The following is a 15677-nucleotide window of genomic DNA, read 5'->3' on the forward strand; positions in this document are numbered from 1 at the left end:
CTTACTGTTATCTGTACTGTTAAATTACTGGTAGTACTATGTGTTCACTGTATTATCCTTTTTGACTGATACAGGTTGCCGTAGTTGTAAGCGTCCTTTGCCGTTGCCATGGAGAGGATCCTCGCTTGCACTAGACATAGTTACATAAACGGCGCAAAATGACACAGGGGGAAGAAAAGAAGACAAGTACGATAAAAAATTATAAACAGGAAAACGAGGAAACGCGCGGAAACGCAGAGCTGCCACAGACAGCGGAAGAAAGAGAAAAAAGAAAGTTAGTGAGCTGCTCTGCTAGTTTAAAGGTGAATTCAGCGGATGTGGAACAGAACCAAACCAACCTCCAAGGCCGTCCTGTCAGTGACGAGCAGGCCGAGAGTGATGACACTTATGAGCTCCCCACACTGTTTAGCTTAATTGTACAGAGGTAAATCACTCATAACACTAATTGTTTTTAGAGAATGAATTTCCAAGGACCTGTGACAGTAACTGGCTGTCGCTGAAGTGTAAATTTTGGTATCTCATTAACAGACATGAAGGGGAAACCTGTGAAGGCCAGTTTCATGGAGAAGGAGTTGCTTATTTTGAAGGAGGACATATGTACAAGGTACAGTTGCAAATTACGCCACATTTTGAAACCACGGGGAAAGACAGTATATTTTATTTAGCAATACAGTAAATGCATACTTTAGGAATACTTCAGGATTTTATTAATTGTCCATTTAAAAATGTGCTTTTGGATCTTGAAATGTTTTTTAAAAATATATTTAAAATATTCCAAACCACTGCAGATATATTTCAGTGGGCAATAATATTTTTTTATTTTTCGAATTATTTCAAAAAATAAAATAAAATAATAAAATAAAATAATAATAATAACACTGTATTTTAATATATGTCTTTGAACATATATTACAATGCAACATCCGTTGTCATGGTCTTGTTTAATAAAAAGACAGAAATACATTTTGACATTACTTAAAATGCATTCTTAAATATATTCTGAAAATGCACCAGAAATGTATTTAAATTGTCCTTTGCTACAATTTCCATAAGGATAAAGTCACTGCTTTGTTTTTCCAAAGGGCATGTTTTCCAAGGGACTTATGGATGGACATGGTGTCTTCACACGGCCAGGCGGACTGAAATATGAGGTATGGTACAATAATGATATAATAACTGTAACACACTAAGATTTTATTGAGCGTTTCTTAAGCAAGTTTCAAAGTGCTTTACAATAACCCATGTGTACATAACATTTCTAAACATGCCTCCTGTATACATACAAAATAAAATAAAACAGAGTAAGATAAAAATCGAATAGAATATGATAAAATAAGGAGTTTGACAGGGGTAATGAATGCTCTCAGCAAAATCAAAGTGAATTTTGAATCCAACAGGGAGAATTTGTGTGCAACATACCCATGGGCCAGGGCACCTACACCTGGCCGGATGGCAGCTCCTATAAGGGGGAAGTGTACAATGGTATACGACATGGGACTGGAACCTACAAATGTGCAAAAAATGGTGTGTCATACAGAGGGCAGTGGGATCAGGGCAAAAGGCACGGAAAGGTATGATCCACCGATTTATATCAGCTATAGCCTTTTTTTTAAGAATTATTTTTTTAATTGGTCGTCTTTGTGTTAGGGGGCAGTGTATTATAACCAGGATAAGACCTCTTGGTACAAAGGAGATTGGGTGAAGAACAACAGAGAGGGATGGGGAGTGAGATGGTACGTATGGGGTACATGATCTAGTCTGTAGCCTATAGAGGTGCATTTGAACTGCTCAAATGTGACATCTGTTTATTTAACAGCTACCCGTCTGGTAACAAATACTCTGGTGAGTGGAAGAACAATCTGAGACACGGAGAGGGCACGATGAGGTGGCTAAAACTGGGACAGCAGTACGTTGGGATGTGGCATAATGGGGTCCAGGTATGAAAGCGCACCATGCACACATAGCAAGTTATCCTGTAGTATTATCTCAGCCCTCTCCCAGACTACTGACATATCCAGCTGTTGAAAAAAACATCCATCAAATGTTACCAAAGAGTCTGTAGGCCCAAGTGTCACAGTTTGTTTATTATATCAGACATTTTGCTAATGCCAGGGCAAAAGCTTTTTACCCTCCTTCAAACATAAACCTGATATATGTTTTTGTTGTGAATCACATGAGCTCTCTTCTCTGGCAGCATGGACGAGGCACACACATCTGGATCCTGAGGCGAGCGGCTGGATCCCAGTATTCTCAGAGCAATCAGTACACAGGGGATTTCGTTCAGGGTCAGAGGCACGGACAGGGAGCCTTTTACTACGCTGGTGGTGCGATCTATGAAGGCGAATGGAGGAACAATAAAAAACATGGGAAGGTTAATGAATGATATAGTGTTGCCTCTCACAGTCGATACACATATGTCCCCAAATTCAGTCAAATCCAGAGTGAAAAAGATTGGAGGCTCCTTGCTTGGAAGTAGCAAATACTTTTTATTAATGCTTTAGAAGCGTGTTAATAGCAGAAGATGAACTTAAGAGCTGTGATCTGGCATCCAGATATGAAACCCATTTCAAACTGTGCTCTTCCTCAGGCAGTATTGAGGTGCAGTGCAGTGAATTGCAGATAAAAGATCTGCACCTACTGCATGCAGATAAACTCTTTCCCTTCTGTTTATGTGCATCTAACATCAAAATGAAAGCTTCACTTTTTGCAAGCTTCTAGTGTTTTTCCCTTTGTATTTCTTCTGTGGGCAACTTTGGAAATGCCTTTTGCCACTTTTTTGACTCACTCAAATTCAGTAACACACTTATGATACACACACATGTAATTGAAAGGAATTCAAAAAGTGACTGTACTGTGTGGTTCACAGGGAAAATTCACTTTTAAGGATGGACATGTTTTTGAAGGAGAGTTTGTGGACGATCAGATGATGACACACAACCTGAGTGGAAACAAAGCTCCCACTCCTCTCTGTGGTAAACACCTACAGTACATTAGCTCCATTCAAAATACTCAGCCTGCCATCAAGGCGATAATTAACAGTGTAACAGTCTGAAATCCTCAGGCACAATGGCTTACAATTTTGTATCTTGTTACAGGTGCATTTCCTCCGTCAGGCAGTGAATCATTTATCTTAGGACCAGACATGGCTCTGACCATTGAACGTCTTCTGGATAAAATCCCTGAGAGAAATTGTGAGACTGAGCGTAAACAGGTCAGGTCTCGCTTCACACTGTAAAATTGTCAACATGTGATCTTTTGCCCACGTCTTTATTTTCACCCCCGTTCCTGCCCTGATGCTGTGGCTCATGTGTAACAGGTGGAGTTTGTGGTGCTGAGGCAAGGCACAGAGCTGAGGTCTGTCTATAGTTTCTACAGCAGACTTGGCCATGCCCCCTCCCCAGATAACATCTTCCTGCTGTCCCGTCTGCAGCTCTGGCGCCTCCTCAAAGACTGTAACATCCACCATCACGATATCACTCTGACACAGATAGACCATTTTATCCGAGGTGAGAAGGACTAGCACTCACAATCTCTCCTACATACTTAATCCACCTCACATATACAAGACAAACATTATTAGCTTCATAATTACGGTATTTTTGGAGGCTTGGACACTGTGCTTAATGTTTTTTCTCTTTGTGTGTCTCAGAGGATGCCACTACAGCAGAGATCCACTCTCCTTTCACTACCATGCTTCTTCGTAGGTTCCTCAGCTGTCTAGTGCTTGTGGCCTACCACATCTACCATAAGGACATGGTGTAAGGAATGACTCCTAACAGATCTTCACCAGTAGATGAAACACTTGTAGCTCTTAATAAACTTTTAAGTATCTAAAAAAAACATTTGAGCTTTTAGTCAGGCTAGCAGCATGGTTCAAGGGATGACAATGTCAGTTGGTATAACTATTGATGTTGGATTGCCATGAAATTGTATACTGATACTGACTGATGTATATTGATATTCATGGTCCCCAAAGGATGAATCCTAATGACTTTGGTGATCCCCTGACTTTTACTCTAGCGCCACAATGAGGTTGTTATTTGTGGTTTGGAGTGAAATAATAAATAACAACTATTGGGTGGACCGACAGGAAATTTGGTACACACATTCATGTCCAATATTTTGGTTTATGACTAAATACTTACAAAAATAATGACATTCCCATCAGCCTCAGCTGAACATTGTGTTCTGTGCTAATTAGCAAATGCTAGCATGCTAACACGCTAAACTGATTTTTGTAAAAAGTTGGTGAACATGGTAAACATTATACCTGCTAAACATCAGCATGTTAGCATTGCCACTGTGAGAATGTTAGCATTAGTTAAAGGACAGCTGTACAGCCTCACAGAGCCGCTAGCATGACTGTAGACTCTTAGTCTGGTTCACTTGATGGAAATGAATTTCAAACTTTATCTAATTTGAAAAGAGCTGAAGAGGTCATAGACATTTCTCAAACTATAAATGAGCTCCAGTGATGTTACAGTTTTCACTCAAAAAACAATATGGGGACACAGAATAACTACCCCAGCAAGGAATAACACAATGACACAATTTGAATATAAACCTTTTTATCCATGGTAATTGATTATGAGTGGAGAAACATCACTTTTCTCCTCTTTTCACAGGTCACAAACAAACCTTCTGGCTGCCTGCTTTTCCAAACTGATGACAGACGACATCCTTCCCAATGCTAAGAATGTAAAAGGTGCTAACAACGTATTAGATGACAAAGGAACCTTCAAACTAATTTATTACAACATAAGAAGCCTCACATGGGGAAATTAGGATAGTAAAACCATAGCAAAAAATAGTTATTTAATAAGATTGAGTGCGTTGCAGGTTCCTCCCTTGTCTGATGTTTTTGCATGCTCATTAACTATAGCTGTGTTGATCCAGGCTTCCTGTTTAGGCAGCCAGACTGTGCAGTGGTGACTGTGAACTACTTAAATAAGTGCTGGGAAGTCTATCAGGCTTACTGCAAAGTCAATGCAGCCCCCAGAGATGACCAGACCATGACCTGCCGGCACCTGCTGTGGATGTTCAAGGTGCAACAGACTGAAACATGAAGATTACCATGCACATTAACTGCTTCTTATAAATTTTTCCCACTTAAATGGATGCAGTTTCTATTGCTTGTTACTCCAACAAAACCAGAGGGCTGCCCAATTTTGAATGACTTGATGAAAGAATTAAATCTACATTATATGGTGGTGTAGTCCCTCATTCGTCCAGGAGTGTTCTATCGTAGAAAAGGTTTCAGTCGTAGTCATCTGGACACCGAAACGTCTTGATTCTGAAAACAGTGTCCAGATGACTACGACTGAAACCTTTTCTACGATCTACATTATATGGTTGGAAAAAATACAACTAACTTACTTTCTAACATTCAGCTTGCATCAGTGGTCAACTGTTTTTTGTTTTTGTTCAAAATTAACATTAACTTGGAGGCGTATATATGACTTTTTTTTTACTCTTTTAATATGCCATCAGATAAATTTAAAAATGACTTGCCTTCTTCTCAGCTACACAGGTCTTTCTCACCAAGAACCAACATATCACAAAAACACACTCAGTCCACCAATTTAAAACAAATGTGTCAAACACATATATAAAATGTATAATTCCCACCATGTTAAGACAATGTGTTGATTAGTTTATTGTAACCCCTGCCAGGATCTCCATCTGCTGGACAATAAGCTGACTGCAGCAAGATTACTGAAGATCATCACGGCAGAGAGCCGTGACCCCAGCAGCCTGTCCTCCTGTGTGGATCTGGAGGTCCGTCTGTCGTCTTTACGCCAATTGACTCAGTCATTATTTTCCATTGCCCATTCGAAAGATTAGCATTCACTTACCCTTTTTTGTGTATACCTTTCCCCCTGTGTATCACTTTTGTTGTTGCCCCACTCTTTCTGCTGCAGATTACGTTCCTGGAGTTTTTTGAGGTACTTCTGGGCTCTGCTGAGGTAAAGTGTCAGCCGGTTTCTGAAGGCCAGGAGGAGGGCCAGTTGCTGTCCAGCCCTGACGCTGAGGCCAGGAGGGATCTACCTGAGGCGGAAGCCAGCGAGAAAATCTTGCAGACTACAAACAGCCCTTCCCAGTCGGTCAGATCCTTTCGCGATCTCTGCACCCCTTACCCACGCTATGTAAAGAGTGTAGTTGTTCCAGCATACTGTGACTTATATATTTATATTGTAAGGTAAAGCTGGGAATTCTGCACAAGAAAACAAAGCACAAGAGTGACTTTTTCTTTCAATCCAGGTGGCAGCTCCAGTGAATTCCCCCATCACTCCTGAAATCTCCAGCCCCAAGTCAGGGGAGGTTGGTTCCAACAGGCAATCTTTTTTGTTAATGCTGAACCAGAAATTGATGAAATTGATTGATTGATGATGCACCTATGCAATTATTTCACAACCAACATGAGTTATAAGTATGTGTTTTAGAAATCACACACCCATCTTTATGTGAAAAGGTAGGAAAGACATCCAAATGTCCAGTTATTGACATCAGTAGTGTTACGCCCCTGCTGTTGATATTAATGAAATATGCTGTGAGCTTGGCAAAATTACTTTACTGAAATCTTTAATAACATATAATTGTATTTACATTGTGTCATAGACAGGGAAATCAAGTGACACAGCAGATTTATCCACTGCTCAGGATGTGGAGAGTCAACAAGATGTGAAGCCTAATGTCAATGACAAACCTCAGTCTGCAGGTTTGTTTTGTTGGTTTTTATTTTCTGGTTCTTTCAAATAATGTATTGTGTATGTGTGTATAAATCATAAAAGGGAAAAAGACTTATTAAATTTGTTGCATTGACTATATAGAAACAAAGTTTGTAGTCATGTAGAGTGAATATGCACATATATATTGACAAATAGGTTTTAAGATGGGAATGCACATCTTTCTGAGACAGTGTTGGCTCATAATCCCTTAAAAAATGCTTTGACTCACAATATAACATTTCCTCCAGAGTACACAGAAGAGCATAGAGGGGAAGGAAAGGGTGATCAAACCAGAGGAATAGAGGCCAAAGACTGCGAACCGGAGCTTTGGATCCAGACAATCCATAAATTCTTCAACCACTTTTTCTTCCCGGCTTTTGAATACAACCAGTTAGTGTCCAAAAATATGAAGAAAGCGAAGCTCCGCCAGGAGGCTCAGAGATGCATCGCTGCAGGGCCACGTAGTACACTTCTCAGCTAAGATTCATTTATTTTTGTTGGGTCAGTTGACAGTATTATGTGATCAATGTAGTAGTTTATATATGTACTATATCATTGCTCGTGCGATTTAATTAAGTACCCCAGTGGTTTTGTTCCCATCTAAGGACAAGCTTCATATTCCTATGGACCAACTTTCATAAAAAAAAGTTTAAAAAATTAAAGAAATTTGAGATTTCTTTACTGTATGCATTGTGGGTTGACATGTGACAGCCCATGTTTGACTATTGTGGGAGCTGAACATGAGTTTGACAGACAAGCCAGTTTCATGAGTTGCTTTATATCTGAATAAACATAACCAACATCATTTAAGGTTGTATGGTTTGTATTGAGAATTCAAGTCATACTTAAGCATAAACACAGCCACCAGATGGCACGTATCACTTTGCCTCCCTGTAGCTTTCATTCTAGCTCCTTTACCCCCCATTGTGCTCAGTGTTGTGCTGTATTGTGTTACAGGTAGAAGGGGCATTAGGAGTCTGGTGAATGACACAAGATGATAAAGATGCAGTAGTGTGGGCAGCAGAGAAACCTGATGAACACAGGATGAAACCAACTGTTCTGTACCTGAACTATCCACACAGTCCAAAAAACATAAAAAAAAGAAAAAAGGCATAGAGCCTTCAAATACAGAGAGTAATAAAAAGCATTGAGTGCATTGCTGATTTGTGCTTGGATGTAAATGAAGAGTACTGGCCATTACCTTGTTGTATCTAGAACTTTAATTAGACAAACTATTTTCCATGTTAACTAAAAATCACATTTTTTTCCCCCAAAGAGTAACTAAAGTGGTAAATACATGTCAAAATTAAAAACATTAAAAAATAAAATAAAAATCTCTTTGTTACACATTAGAGGGGAGGGGTGAAGACCATAAGGTCACTTGGACAGACAGACTGGCGTATCCGGTCCTTCAGGTCCGGGGTGAAGAGAAGCATGGCAGACTCTGCTGTCTGGGCCTGAAAGATGCACAAAGAAAAATACAGTAAGAACATTCAGCAATGATAAGACTGCAATAAAGAAAGTAGGTAAGGGCCTAGTTAATTGTTCAATGTGGATTTAAAAGTTAATATTTGGAAGTAAAGAATTTTTTTTTAAAAAAAAGGGAGAAACTTTGACCTGTGGTGACTGAAGAGTTAACAGTGAAGAAACTGCTGGCAGTGCTGTGGTGAGAGTGAAAAGTGACAGTAAAATGTGCAGTTTGTAAGATCAGTTTAAAATAAACCCACATTTTCTCTAAAAGTTGCAGCATGCAGTTCTGATATTTCAGGATTGACAATTTATTAAAGAAAAACAAAATACAGTTGCACTTTAAGATGACTACTACGCAAATTCCTTCAATATAAATTCTAGTTTTGCTCAGTTTTCAATATAGAAATCCTGCCTACTGCAGCTTTAGTATCCATTAGTGTTGCTAAGGTAGAACACCCAGGTGTACACAGTGTGTGTGCATCCACAGTACCTATGGGCATCAATCATACCTGGTTCTTGCTGAGCAAGCAGGTCCTCAGATTGACCTCTAGGACTCTCCATTTCTACATCCACTGCCATGGGTGAGAGCATTTCTACGGCAACCGTCTCCCTCGGTGACATGCTGCATCTCTGTGAAGGCTGGAGGTAACGCTCAAAGTCCAACCCAGGAATTTCCTGAAATTACAAGAAAATAACTTGTTTATTGTATAAACAGAGAAAACAGTTTGGATCACAGCTTTTAATAAATGGTATCCTACAAGGCCGAGAAACAGGACTCTAGTGATGCCTGAAAATTTGTTTACCTCAACAACTGAACTGTCTGGTGTATAACACACAGACTCTTGGGCATCCACAGGGCCCTGAACAGCAAGAGGGGAGGAGATGGGAGGCTGGCTGGGAGTTACACAGGGTGACAACGTGAAACTCAGACATGATGAGAGCTCAGGGGCCTGGGAGACTGGAAGAGGTGTTTTGCATGGAGTAAGGGGAAGTCTTGGAGAGAGAGGTAAGTCAACATCGACAGCTTCAGCTGGTTCATCTTGTTCCTCGACTACAGAAATGGATGGAGGTGAATGTATAGGTGTGGAGTTTTCCTGTGTGGAGACTGTTTTTGACTGGTGTGCAGGGCTTCCCTCGGGCTGGGTGTTGTCTGAAAGCACTTCCCTTACAGGTGTGAAACACAGAGACACATTTACAGTGTCCATTCTGTTCTGGGATGACTGAGGAGTGCCACGCTGAGACTTTGGTGCTCGTGCTGGGGTTTGGTTGAGGGTGAGATGGAGGTGGGCAGGAGTGTGGACAGGCTGAGCAGGTGAGGCGGTGGTGTGAACGGGGGTCTGTGCCAGCGCAAGAGATCGCAGAGAGACTCTTCTAGGTGAGAGAAAGTTGGAGCAGGGAGAAGCCTGAAGCAGCACGGCAGCACTGAGACGGCTGGATCTCCTTACTGAACCTACAGACACGACAATATGTAAGACACGGTTATTGGTCCAAATCTCCCAGTACACAAGCAAACACTGATCCATGACATGAAAATCAAAGCCTTTGGCGAGAAGTTATTTTTCTCTCACTTGGTGGTTTGGCTGGGCTCTCCACCTGGAAGAAGCCTCCATCAAAGACCACTGTGTTAGTCAGTTGGGCCTCTGATTGGGGTTGTGGTTCCTGAGAGTTCAGGTTCGGGTTGTCCTCATTGTTACCGGCATCCTTTGCTGCTTTCTCGGCCGCCTGCTGTCTGGCTTTCATGGCCGCTTTCACAGCAGCTAAGCGAGACTTTGCTGCTGCTTTGGTTCCTGCTGGCTTGGCAGGTGCAGCTGATGGTTTCTGCTAAAAAGGACAGGACAGGCACAACGTCTTTGCATCAACATCATGACACTTTTTGCCCCTAAACAGAACGATGTATATAAAAGTGCTTATTATGAAAAATACATAAATGAGTAGAAGTACATGTGATCATATAGTCTTTTAAAATACTGAGAATATATACACTCCAAAGAGTCTTCACCTTCACTACTTTCCTCTGTTGCGGTGGTGGCTTGTGCTCCTCCACCCAACCTCGGCTCTCTGCTTCTTTGAGAGCTTCAAACTTCTTGCTGACATCCTCTACCTGAAAGATGTAAAAAGTACAAAATATACATCCTTCTCCTTATGTGTTTGGTGTCTGAAACAATGTGTTGTCCCTCTCCTATGAGTATGAGGCACCATAGAGTGTACATGAAGATGGACGACATGACAACTCCCCAAAAGTGAAGCCAAAATATCTCCTCCCACCTCCTGGTGGCTGGCTGCTGTATAGGCCATAAACCCCGCCCCCTCAATGTTAGCGGATGGGACATGAGCCAAACTAAAAAAATCAAAGTACATGTAAAATTAATTTCCCCCAAAGATGGTTTCTGTCATTTTAGGTAGTTCTTATCACGCAGATGTGTGTTCAAGTGTTCATTTTTCTGATAAGTTTGGTTTTAATTAGTTATTTGATGCTATAAAAAAAAGGGGGGGTTTCACGTCATGATCGATAGCTGAGCCCTGCTCGCAGTTGAGTTGGTCGGGTGTATGGGCGGGACCTCGATATCGTGGCTTCAACTCCGATCAGTACTGCGCTGACTCTGGCTGATGTCACCAGCACAAGATGGCAGCTCCCCAATAGGAGGAAATAGAGACGCGTCATCCGTCTGTTTGAGGCACTCACCTGGTAATAAACCATGTCCCAGAACCCCTGCAGGTCAGTGCAGGTGGTGATCTTCTCCCCTCGGCCCAGATCGCAGTCGTCCACCAGACCGCTGAACTGTTGAAAGCGCTCTTTCATCAACAGCCTTGCTTGGCCGACTGCTGTGCGCATACGGTCTCTCACTAAACACACAAGAGCAAGAAAGACACTGAATTACAATTGTTTGGTTAGGGAAGCATGTCATTTTCCCCCCTAATAGGAACACCACCACTCTCTGTAGCACCAAATGAAATAAAGTCGATATTCAGGATGTCACTCTGCCCTTGGTAGAGAAAATACACTCACTCTCTTCTGGGATGGACTCATCCTCCACTTTAGGCTCCCAGTGGGCACACAGAGTTATCAGCCTTTCTGTCTCGTTGGCAATTTCCGATCTGAATAATATACAAAAAGAGTTTAAAAATGTGTAATTAATTCATTGTAGAAACTGAACAAATGACTAGATACATAAAAAAATGGCACCTGAAGTATGGTACGTCATGCTCCGATTCCAGGGGGCTGCCTGGAGTCGGACGGGCCGCTGTGGTAGATGCATTAGAAGGAGAGCAGCGAGGGGATTTAGGGAGAGAGAGTTCGCTTGGCTCAGCTTGAGGCTCAATGTTGAACGTGGGGGCTTGTGGAAGACTGAAGCTGGGGCTAGGTAGGAAGAGTGACAACATGGCATTGAGATAGGAAACAACTCAACTTTTCATACAAATCATACAAATTTTCTTAGAGGCTCTAAAAAGGCAAAGATCTCCGATACCTTATGATTTAATATTTACTTCCATTATTGGGCTTATATGCAACAATATAACAATATTAAAGCTTTTCGATGTTAATCTTCAACATAAATAACTAAATATCAACAAAAACTATAAACAAACAAGAGGGAAAACCGACAGACCTTGGTGTGAGGAAGGCCTCTGCTGAGCGAGGAGTGAGAGGCTCGAACTTGAAGGACGACAAGCCAGTGGGAGCCTGAAAGATGAAACCCTCTGGAGCAAAAGAAGATAAAGAGGATGGCGCTTCAACAGGATCCACCGCAGGGATAGAATTAGCCGGAGCTTGGTCCACCACTATGTCCTCCTCCTCAGAACAGGGTGCCGGGCTGGGGGGACGAGGTTTTTCCTCTGGCTCCTGCATCTCAGGCTCCTACACAAGATAGAAACAGTAAACTAAGTGATCAACAAGTTACTTGTAAATAAATATATAGTAGTCACGGGTGTGAAACTGACAGAAATGCTCACCTTGGGCACAGCAGACTGAACAGTGATATTGACAGTTGCTGCATATTAAAAAAGGAGAGATACACACAATAAAATGGTGTAAGAAATTAAAACAATTGTATCACATTAACGTGGGAAAACTGATCAACAGTCTCTAAAATTGGATGGTTCTTTGTCAACATTTAATAATACCTTTACAGTTTCTTTCTGTGTCAGAAGGGGGGGCCACAGTGTTGACAAATGCTCTGCTCCTTGTGGTTCTTACACCTGAGGGCGAGGAGAGGCATTTAAGAATATTAAGAGTGGTTTCATCGAACAATAGCCTCTCTCTGTTTGCTTTGATAGCAAGCATCTCCAGTGCTTTTACAGTATTTATGCCAAAGAATAATAATAATTTAAAAAACTGCTGAAACTATGGCCTTGGCATTGTGTACCTGCAGACTTGTCCTTCACAGGAGCTGCTGTAACAGGAGGCCTGTTGGCTGATCTGGTCGACAAAGCTCGTACGACAGGCTCCACTATGGCAGGATGACAGAGACACAGATTGAGATGCAAATAAGGAAACACAATAGGGGTGAAACCAACACGATAGCTGGGCTCAAGGTTAGTTATGTGCCAAGATCTTTCTTCTTATTAGTTACCTGCACAAACTTTGGTCTTGGTCTTAGCTGGTGCAGGCTTGACAGGAGCAACCCGGCTCCTGGTTGGTCTTTCCACAGCAGGTTGAGCTATAGGAGGAGTGAGAGGTCGGATCTAAAATACTCCACGTTGCAGAAGACAGTGTGACTCATTTCAAATAAAGGGACATTCAATTAATTTACCTTTCTTTGCTGCAGTATTTGGATCCTGGATCTTCAGAGGCTGTAGAAATTTGGGCAAAAGAGAAGCGATGCAACAAAGAGCATATTAGCTTTTAGTTTTATGGAAGTTAATACGAGAACATATGAGAAATATCTTAGAGAAAGTAGTACCCTCTGCATTTGATGCTGCTGTTTCATTGAACGAGTGACTCTAGTACTCTGGGATGGAGCTGTGTTCACTTTTGTCTGAAAGACAAGCAAATATTACATATTGATTATTGGAGTCAATCATTACAATTGTACCCAGTCACAAAGAGCTATACCTCTGTTAAAACTCATGTCATCATACCCAATAGGAACAAATGAAACACTGGGGTAGATATGTACAGTAGTAAATAGTGTAAACTAGTCAATTGAGGAGTCCTCCCTCACCTCCATAGCTCTGGTTGAGGCAGCTGGGACCGCAGGCAGAGAGACAATGGTAAGGGTGTCATTTGGATGATACACACCAGTCTTAAATACCCCTTTACGCTCCTTTTCTCTCTTTTCCTTCTCCTTCTCCAGTGCCTTGCGCTCTTTCCAGCGCTCAAGCTGTTTCAACCTCTCTTCTACAGCCACGTCTGTGGAGAAACAGGTGTGGGTTAAGGCACGAATTAGCTAGAATGATGGTCACATAAAAAGGCAGAGTAGCCTGGTGATCACTGAACACTTTTCTAGACAAACGGCTGCTAGCCACTGTACCCTGTAAAAGCATTAAAAAAAGAGAGCTGTGGTGGAAAATGAAGCCTTACTTTTAGCAAGTTTTGCATTGTTCTGTGTCTTCTCCTGAATAGTTGACATGTTGGCCATTGCGATAGAGGCATCCAGGGAAGAGACATCCAGCTCCGGGAGCTTGTCCAGCTGCCTGCGTGTGTTCACGGCCCGTTCTCTGTTCTCCTTTTGCGACTGAGACCTCCTACGGGACATTTTTACCCTCAGCATCGACACACTGGTGTCCCGCTGGCGCAGGTGAGCAAATCGAGACTCCATGTTCAGATATCTGGAGGATTAAGGAAGAGGAACAGAAGATCATGCATTATAGGTACATGGAATATGACAGTTATTAGAGGTATTGAGGTACATCATATTGGATGTGCTACTAGTCATGCCAACTGGCACAAAAATGAGACTAATGTTAAAGTGAAAAGGGTCTAAATAAATGAATGAAATAAAAAAAAAACTGAAGTTGTAATGGCAAACATATTGACATCTGTTTCGTACTGTAGTCAGCTATAAACAACTCAACTGGTATCTGTGGATAGGAATTAAACAAAAAACAAAACAAAAAGGGGCTTTAACGGACTATTGTCATTATAAATAATTTTCTCAATGCTTTTTCAACAAAAGTCATATCGTTGATGGCAAATTCCCAACAGAATTTATAACTACATGAAACAAGCTGCCCCCTCTCAAACAATAACAGGAGACATGACAAAAACGTTTAGTCAAATATCTAAACTACAACGTTACGCGATTGTTTTTCTCCTCGATTAACGCTAACTTTAATTACAGGACTTTTTGATTCTCTGAAATGTAAATAAATAGCTTTGTTTTCAGTCCTGGGAGGTTTGTCTCCAATCTAACGTTAAGTTAGCTAACAGTTATGTTGAAGTTTGCCACTGGCTTTACATCAACCAAACCAAAAAGGACGAACATGAAGGGGCGATAATGGGCCAGAATGTGAGTCCCCACATGTTGAAACCTTTTGTGTGTATGTAGAAACACTTTACCTGGACAATGTAGTTACACAATAGCTTGACGTTACCTAAGATTAAAGCAGTGGTCTAAAATCTAATTTTAAATTGAGCTGACGTTAACTTATGGTTATTAAAGCCCATTACAATACATTTCGACCACTGACCTTAAGCTAGCTGTCGTTAAGTCCGTGAAAAATTCAATTAGGACAAAATGTAACGTTAACACGTTAGCCACCAAAATTAACTAAAGTGATGCAACTAACGTTAAATTAGCTAAAGCTAGTTAAGCTCACCACCGCACCGACTGATCATGAAGCAAGAGGAAGCCAGGAACTAAGATAACCTAACTGATCTGTTAGAACCAAATATCTAATATAATTACACATCCATCTTACCTTGCTCTTTTCCAAAAAAAAACAACAACAACCCAGCACTTATAAAAACAAACTTCCTCTTCTGGCCGTCCTGTGAAAAAAACACGAACAACGGACAGACTCAGACTAAAACACAGCAATCATGGCGGGTGACTTTTTGAAATTCATCTATAGTGACGCTGATTGGCTGCAAATCAGACAGGACCGGTGAGCGCTGATTGGTTCTTTTACTTCTTCTTCAGATTGTTTTTCTGTAGTAACAACTGTACGATTTGATGCCACCCGTTGGTCTGGAATGTGAAGTGACAAGATTTGCATTTTGCATTTGTATGTTTTAATATCTACAATCTCTGGCATGTTCCAGGGTCCCCAGTTCGAAACATTTGAGGTTAATCCTTAAATTAGTTCTTTTGGCTGTTTGCCTATTTTTGATGCAGAAATGACCGCAATAAAGCACTAAAAATGCATCATTCCATCAAAAAGAATCCTACAACAAAAGCAGGCATAAAATTAGTCAACAAGTAAGGCTACATGTAAATAGATAGTGCGCATGCGCCAGCCTGCATGCTGCAAAAAAGCACCACAGAGCGCCACAGGAAGTCATTCCTGCCTGTGGCCATCAAACTCTTTAACTCCTCC

At 41.3% G+C, this 15677-nt stretch overlaps 2 protein-coding genes across 6 annotated transcripts; one reads left to right on the forward strand and one right to left on the reverse strand.

Annotated features, from left to right (window-relative positions):
* The first annotated feature begins 12 nt into the window (after positions 1 to 12).
* On the forward strand, positions 13 to 7533 carry rsph10b (radial spoke head 10 homolog B). 2 transcript variants are annotated; one of them, XM_044178959.1, is made up of 18 exons: positions 13 to 424; positions 529 to 604; positions 1083 to 1151; positions 1398 to 1571; positions 1648 to 1733; positions 1817 to 1937; positions 2195 to 2371; positions 2867 to 2972; positions 3096 to 3211; positions 3317 to 3506; positions 3650 to 3758; positions 4626 to 4705; positions 4897 to 5045; positions 5674 to 5778; positions 5922 to 6146; positions 6262 to 6321; positions 6619 to 6718; positions 6977 to 7533. In XM_044178959.1, the coding sequence occupies exons 1-18, from the start codon at positions 159 to 161 to the stop codon at positions 7207 to 7209; spliced, it is 2442 nt and encodes an 813-aa protein (XP_044034894.1). In that variant the 5' UTR covers positions 13 to 158; the 3' UTR covers positions 7210 to 7533. The 2 variants fall into 2 exon arrangements, with proteins under 2 accessions (XP_044034894.1, XP_044034895.1); XM_044178960.1 differs by having other exon boundaries at positions 5922 to 6104.
* A 392-nt stretch (positions 7534 to 7925) lies between these two features.
* Positions 7926 to 15587, reverse strand: dlgap5 (discs, large (Drosophila) homolog-associated protein 5). Of its 4 annotated transcripts, none has more exons than XM_044178951.1 (19): positions 15060 to 15587; positions 13720 to 13967; positions 13361 to 13548; positions 13100 to 13174; positions 12950 to 12989; positions 12770 to 12856; positions 12563 to 12646; positions 12321 to 12395; positions 12150 to 12187; positions 11807 to 12054; positions 11383 to 11556; positions 11206 to 11294; positions 10882 to 11042; positions 10198 to 10299; positions 9767 to 10016; positions 9002 to 9648; positions 8708 to 8873; positions 8346 to 8389; positions 7926 to 8185 (listed from the first exon to the last, which is right to left on the reverse strand). In XM_044178951.1, exons 2-19 carry the CDS (start codon positions 13955 to 13957, stop codon positions 8078 to 8080), a joined length of 2814 nt encoding a protein of 937 aa, XP_044034886.1. In that variant the 5' UTR covers positions 13958 to 13967; positions 15060 to 15587; the 3' UTR covers positions 7926 to 8077. The 4 variants fall into 4 exon arrangements, with proteins under 4 accessions (XP_044034886.1, XP_044034887.1, XP_044034885.1 ...); XM_044178952.1 differs by having other exon boundaries at positions 8346 to 8354; positions 9767 to 10019; positions 15060 to 15585; XM_044178950.1 differs by having other exon boundaries at positions 9767 to 10019; positions 15060 to 15584.
* Between the last annotated feature and the right edge of the window lie 90 nt (positions 15588 to 15677).

The sequence above is a fragment of the Siniperca chuatsi genome, linkage group LG20 (genome assembly GCF_020085105.1).
Source record: "Siniperca chuatsi isolate FFG_IHB_CAS linkage group LG20, ASM2008510v1, whole genome shotgun sequence".
NCBI lineage: Eukaryota > Metazoa > Chordata > Actinopteri > Centrarchiformes > Sinipercidae > Siniperca > Siniperca chuatsi.

What these genes read in the sequence shown, in the direction of transcription:
- rsph10b (XM_044178959.1), top strand. Translation starts at nt 159, where the DNA reads ATGACACAGGGGGAAGAAAAGAAGACAAGTACGATAAAAAATTATAAA. An exon ending in CAGGCGGACTGAAATATGAG is followed by an intron (nt 1,152 to 1,397) that starts GTATGGTACAAT and finishes TGAATCCAACAG; the next exon opens with GGAGAATTTGTGTGCAACAT. An exon ending in TGTGGCATAATGGGGTCCAG is followed by an intron (nt 1,938 to 2,194) that starts GTATGAAAGCGC and finishes CTTCTCTGGCAG; the next exon opens with CATGGACGAGGCACACACAT.
- dlgap5 (XM_044178950.1), bottom strand. Translation starts at nt 13,957, where the DNA reads ATGGAGTCTCGATTTGCTCACCTGCGCCAGCGGGACACCAGTGTGTCG. An exon ending in CAATGCAAAACTTGCTAAAA is followed by an intron (nt 13,549 to 13,719) that starts GTAAGGCTTCAT and finishes GTTTCTCCACAG; the next exon opens with ACGTGGCTGTAGAAGAGAGG. An exon ending in GGGACATGGTTTATTACCAG is followed by an intron (nt 10,300 to 10,881) that starts GTGAGTGCCTCA and finishes TACATCTTTCAG; the next exon opens with GTAGAGGATGTCAGCAAGAA.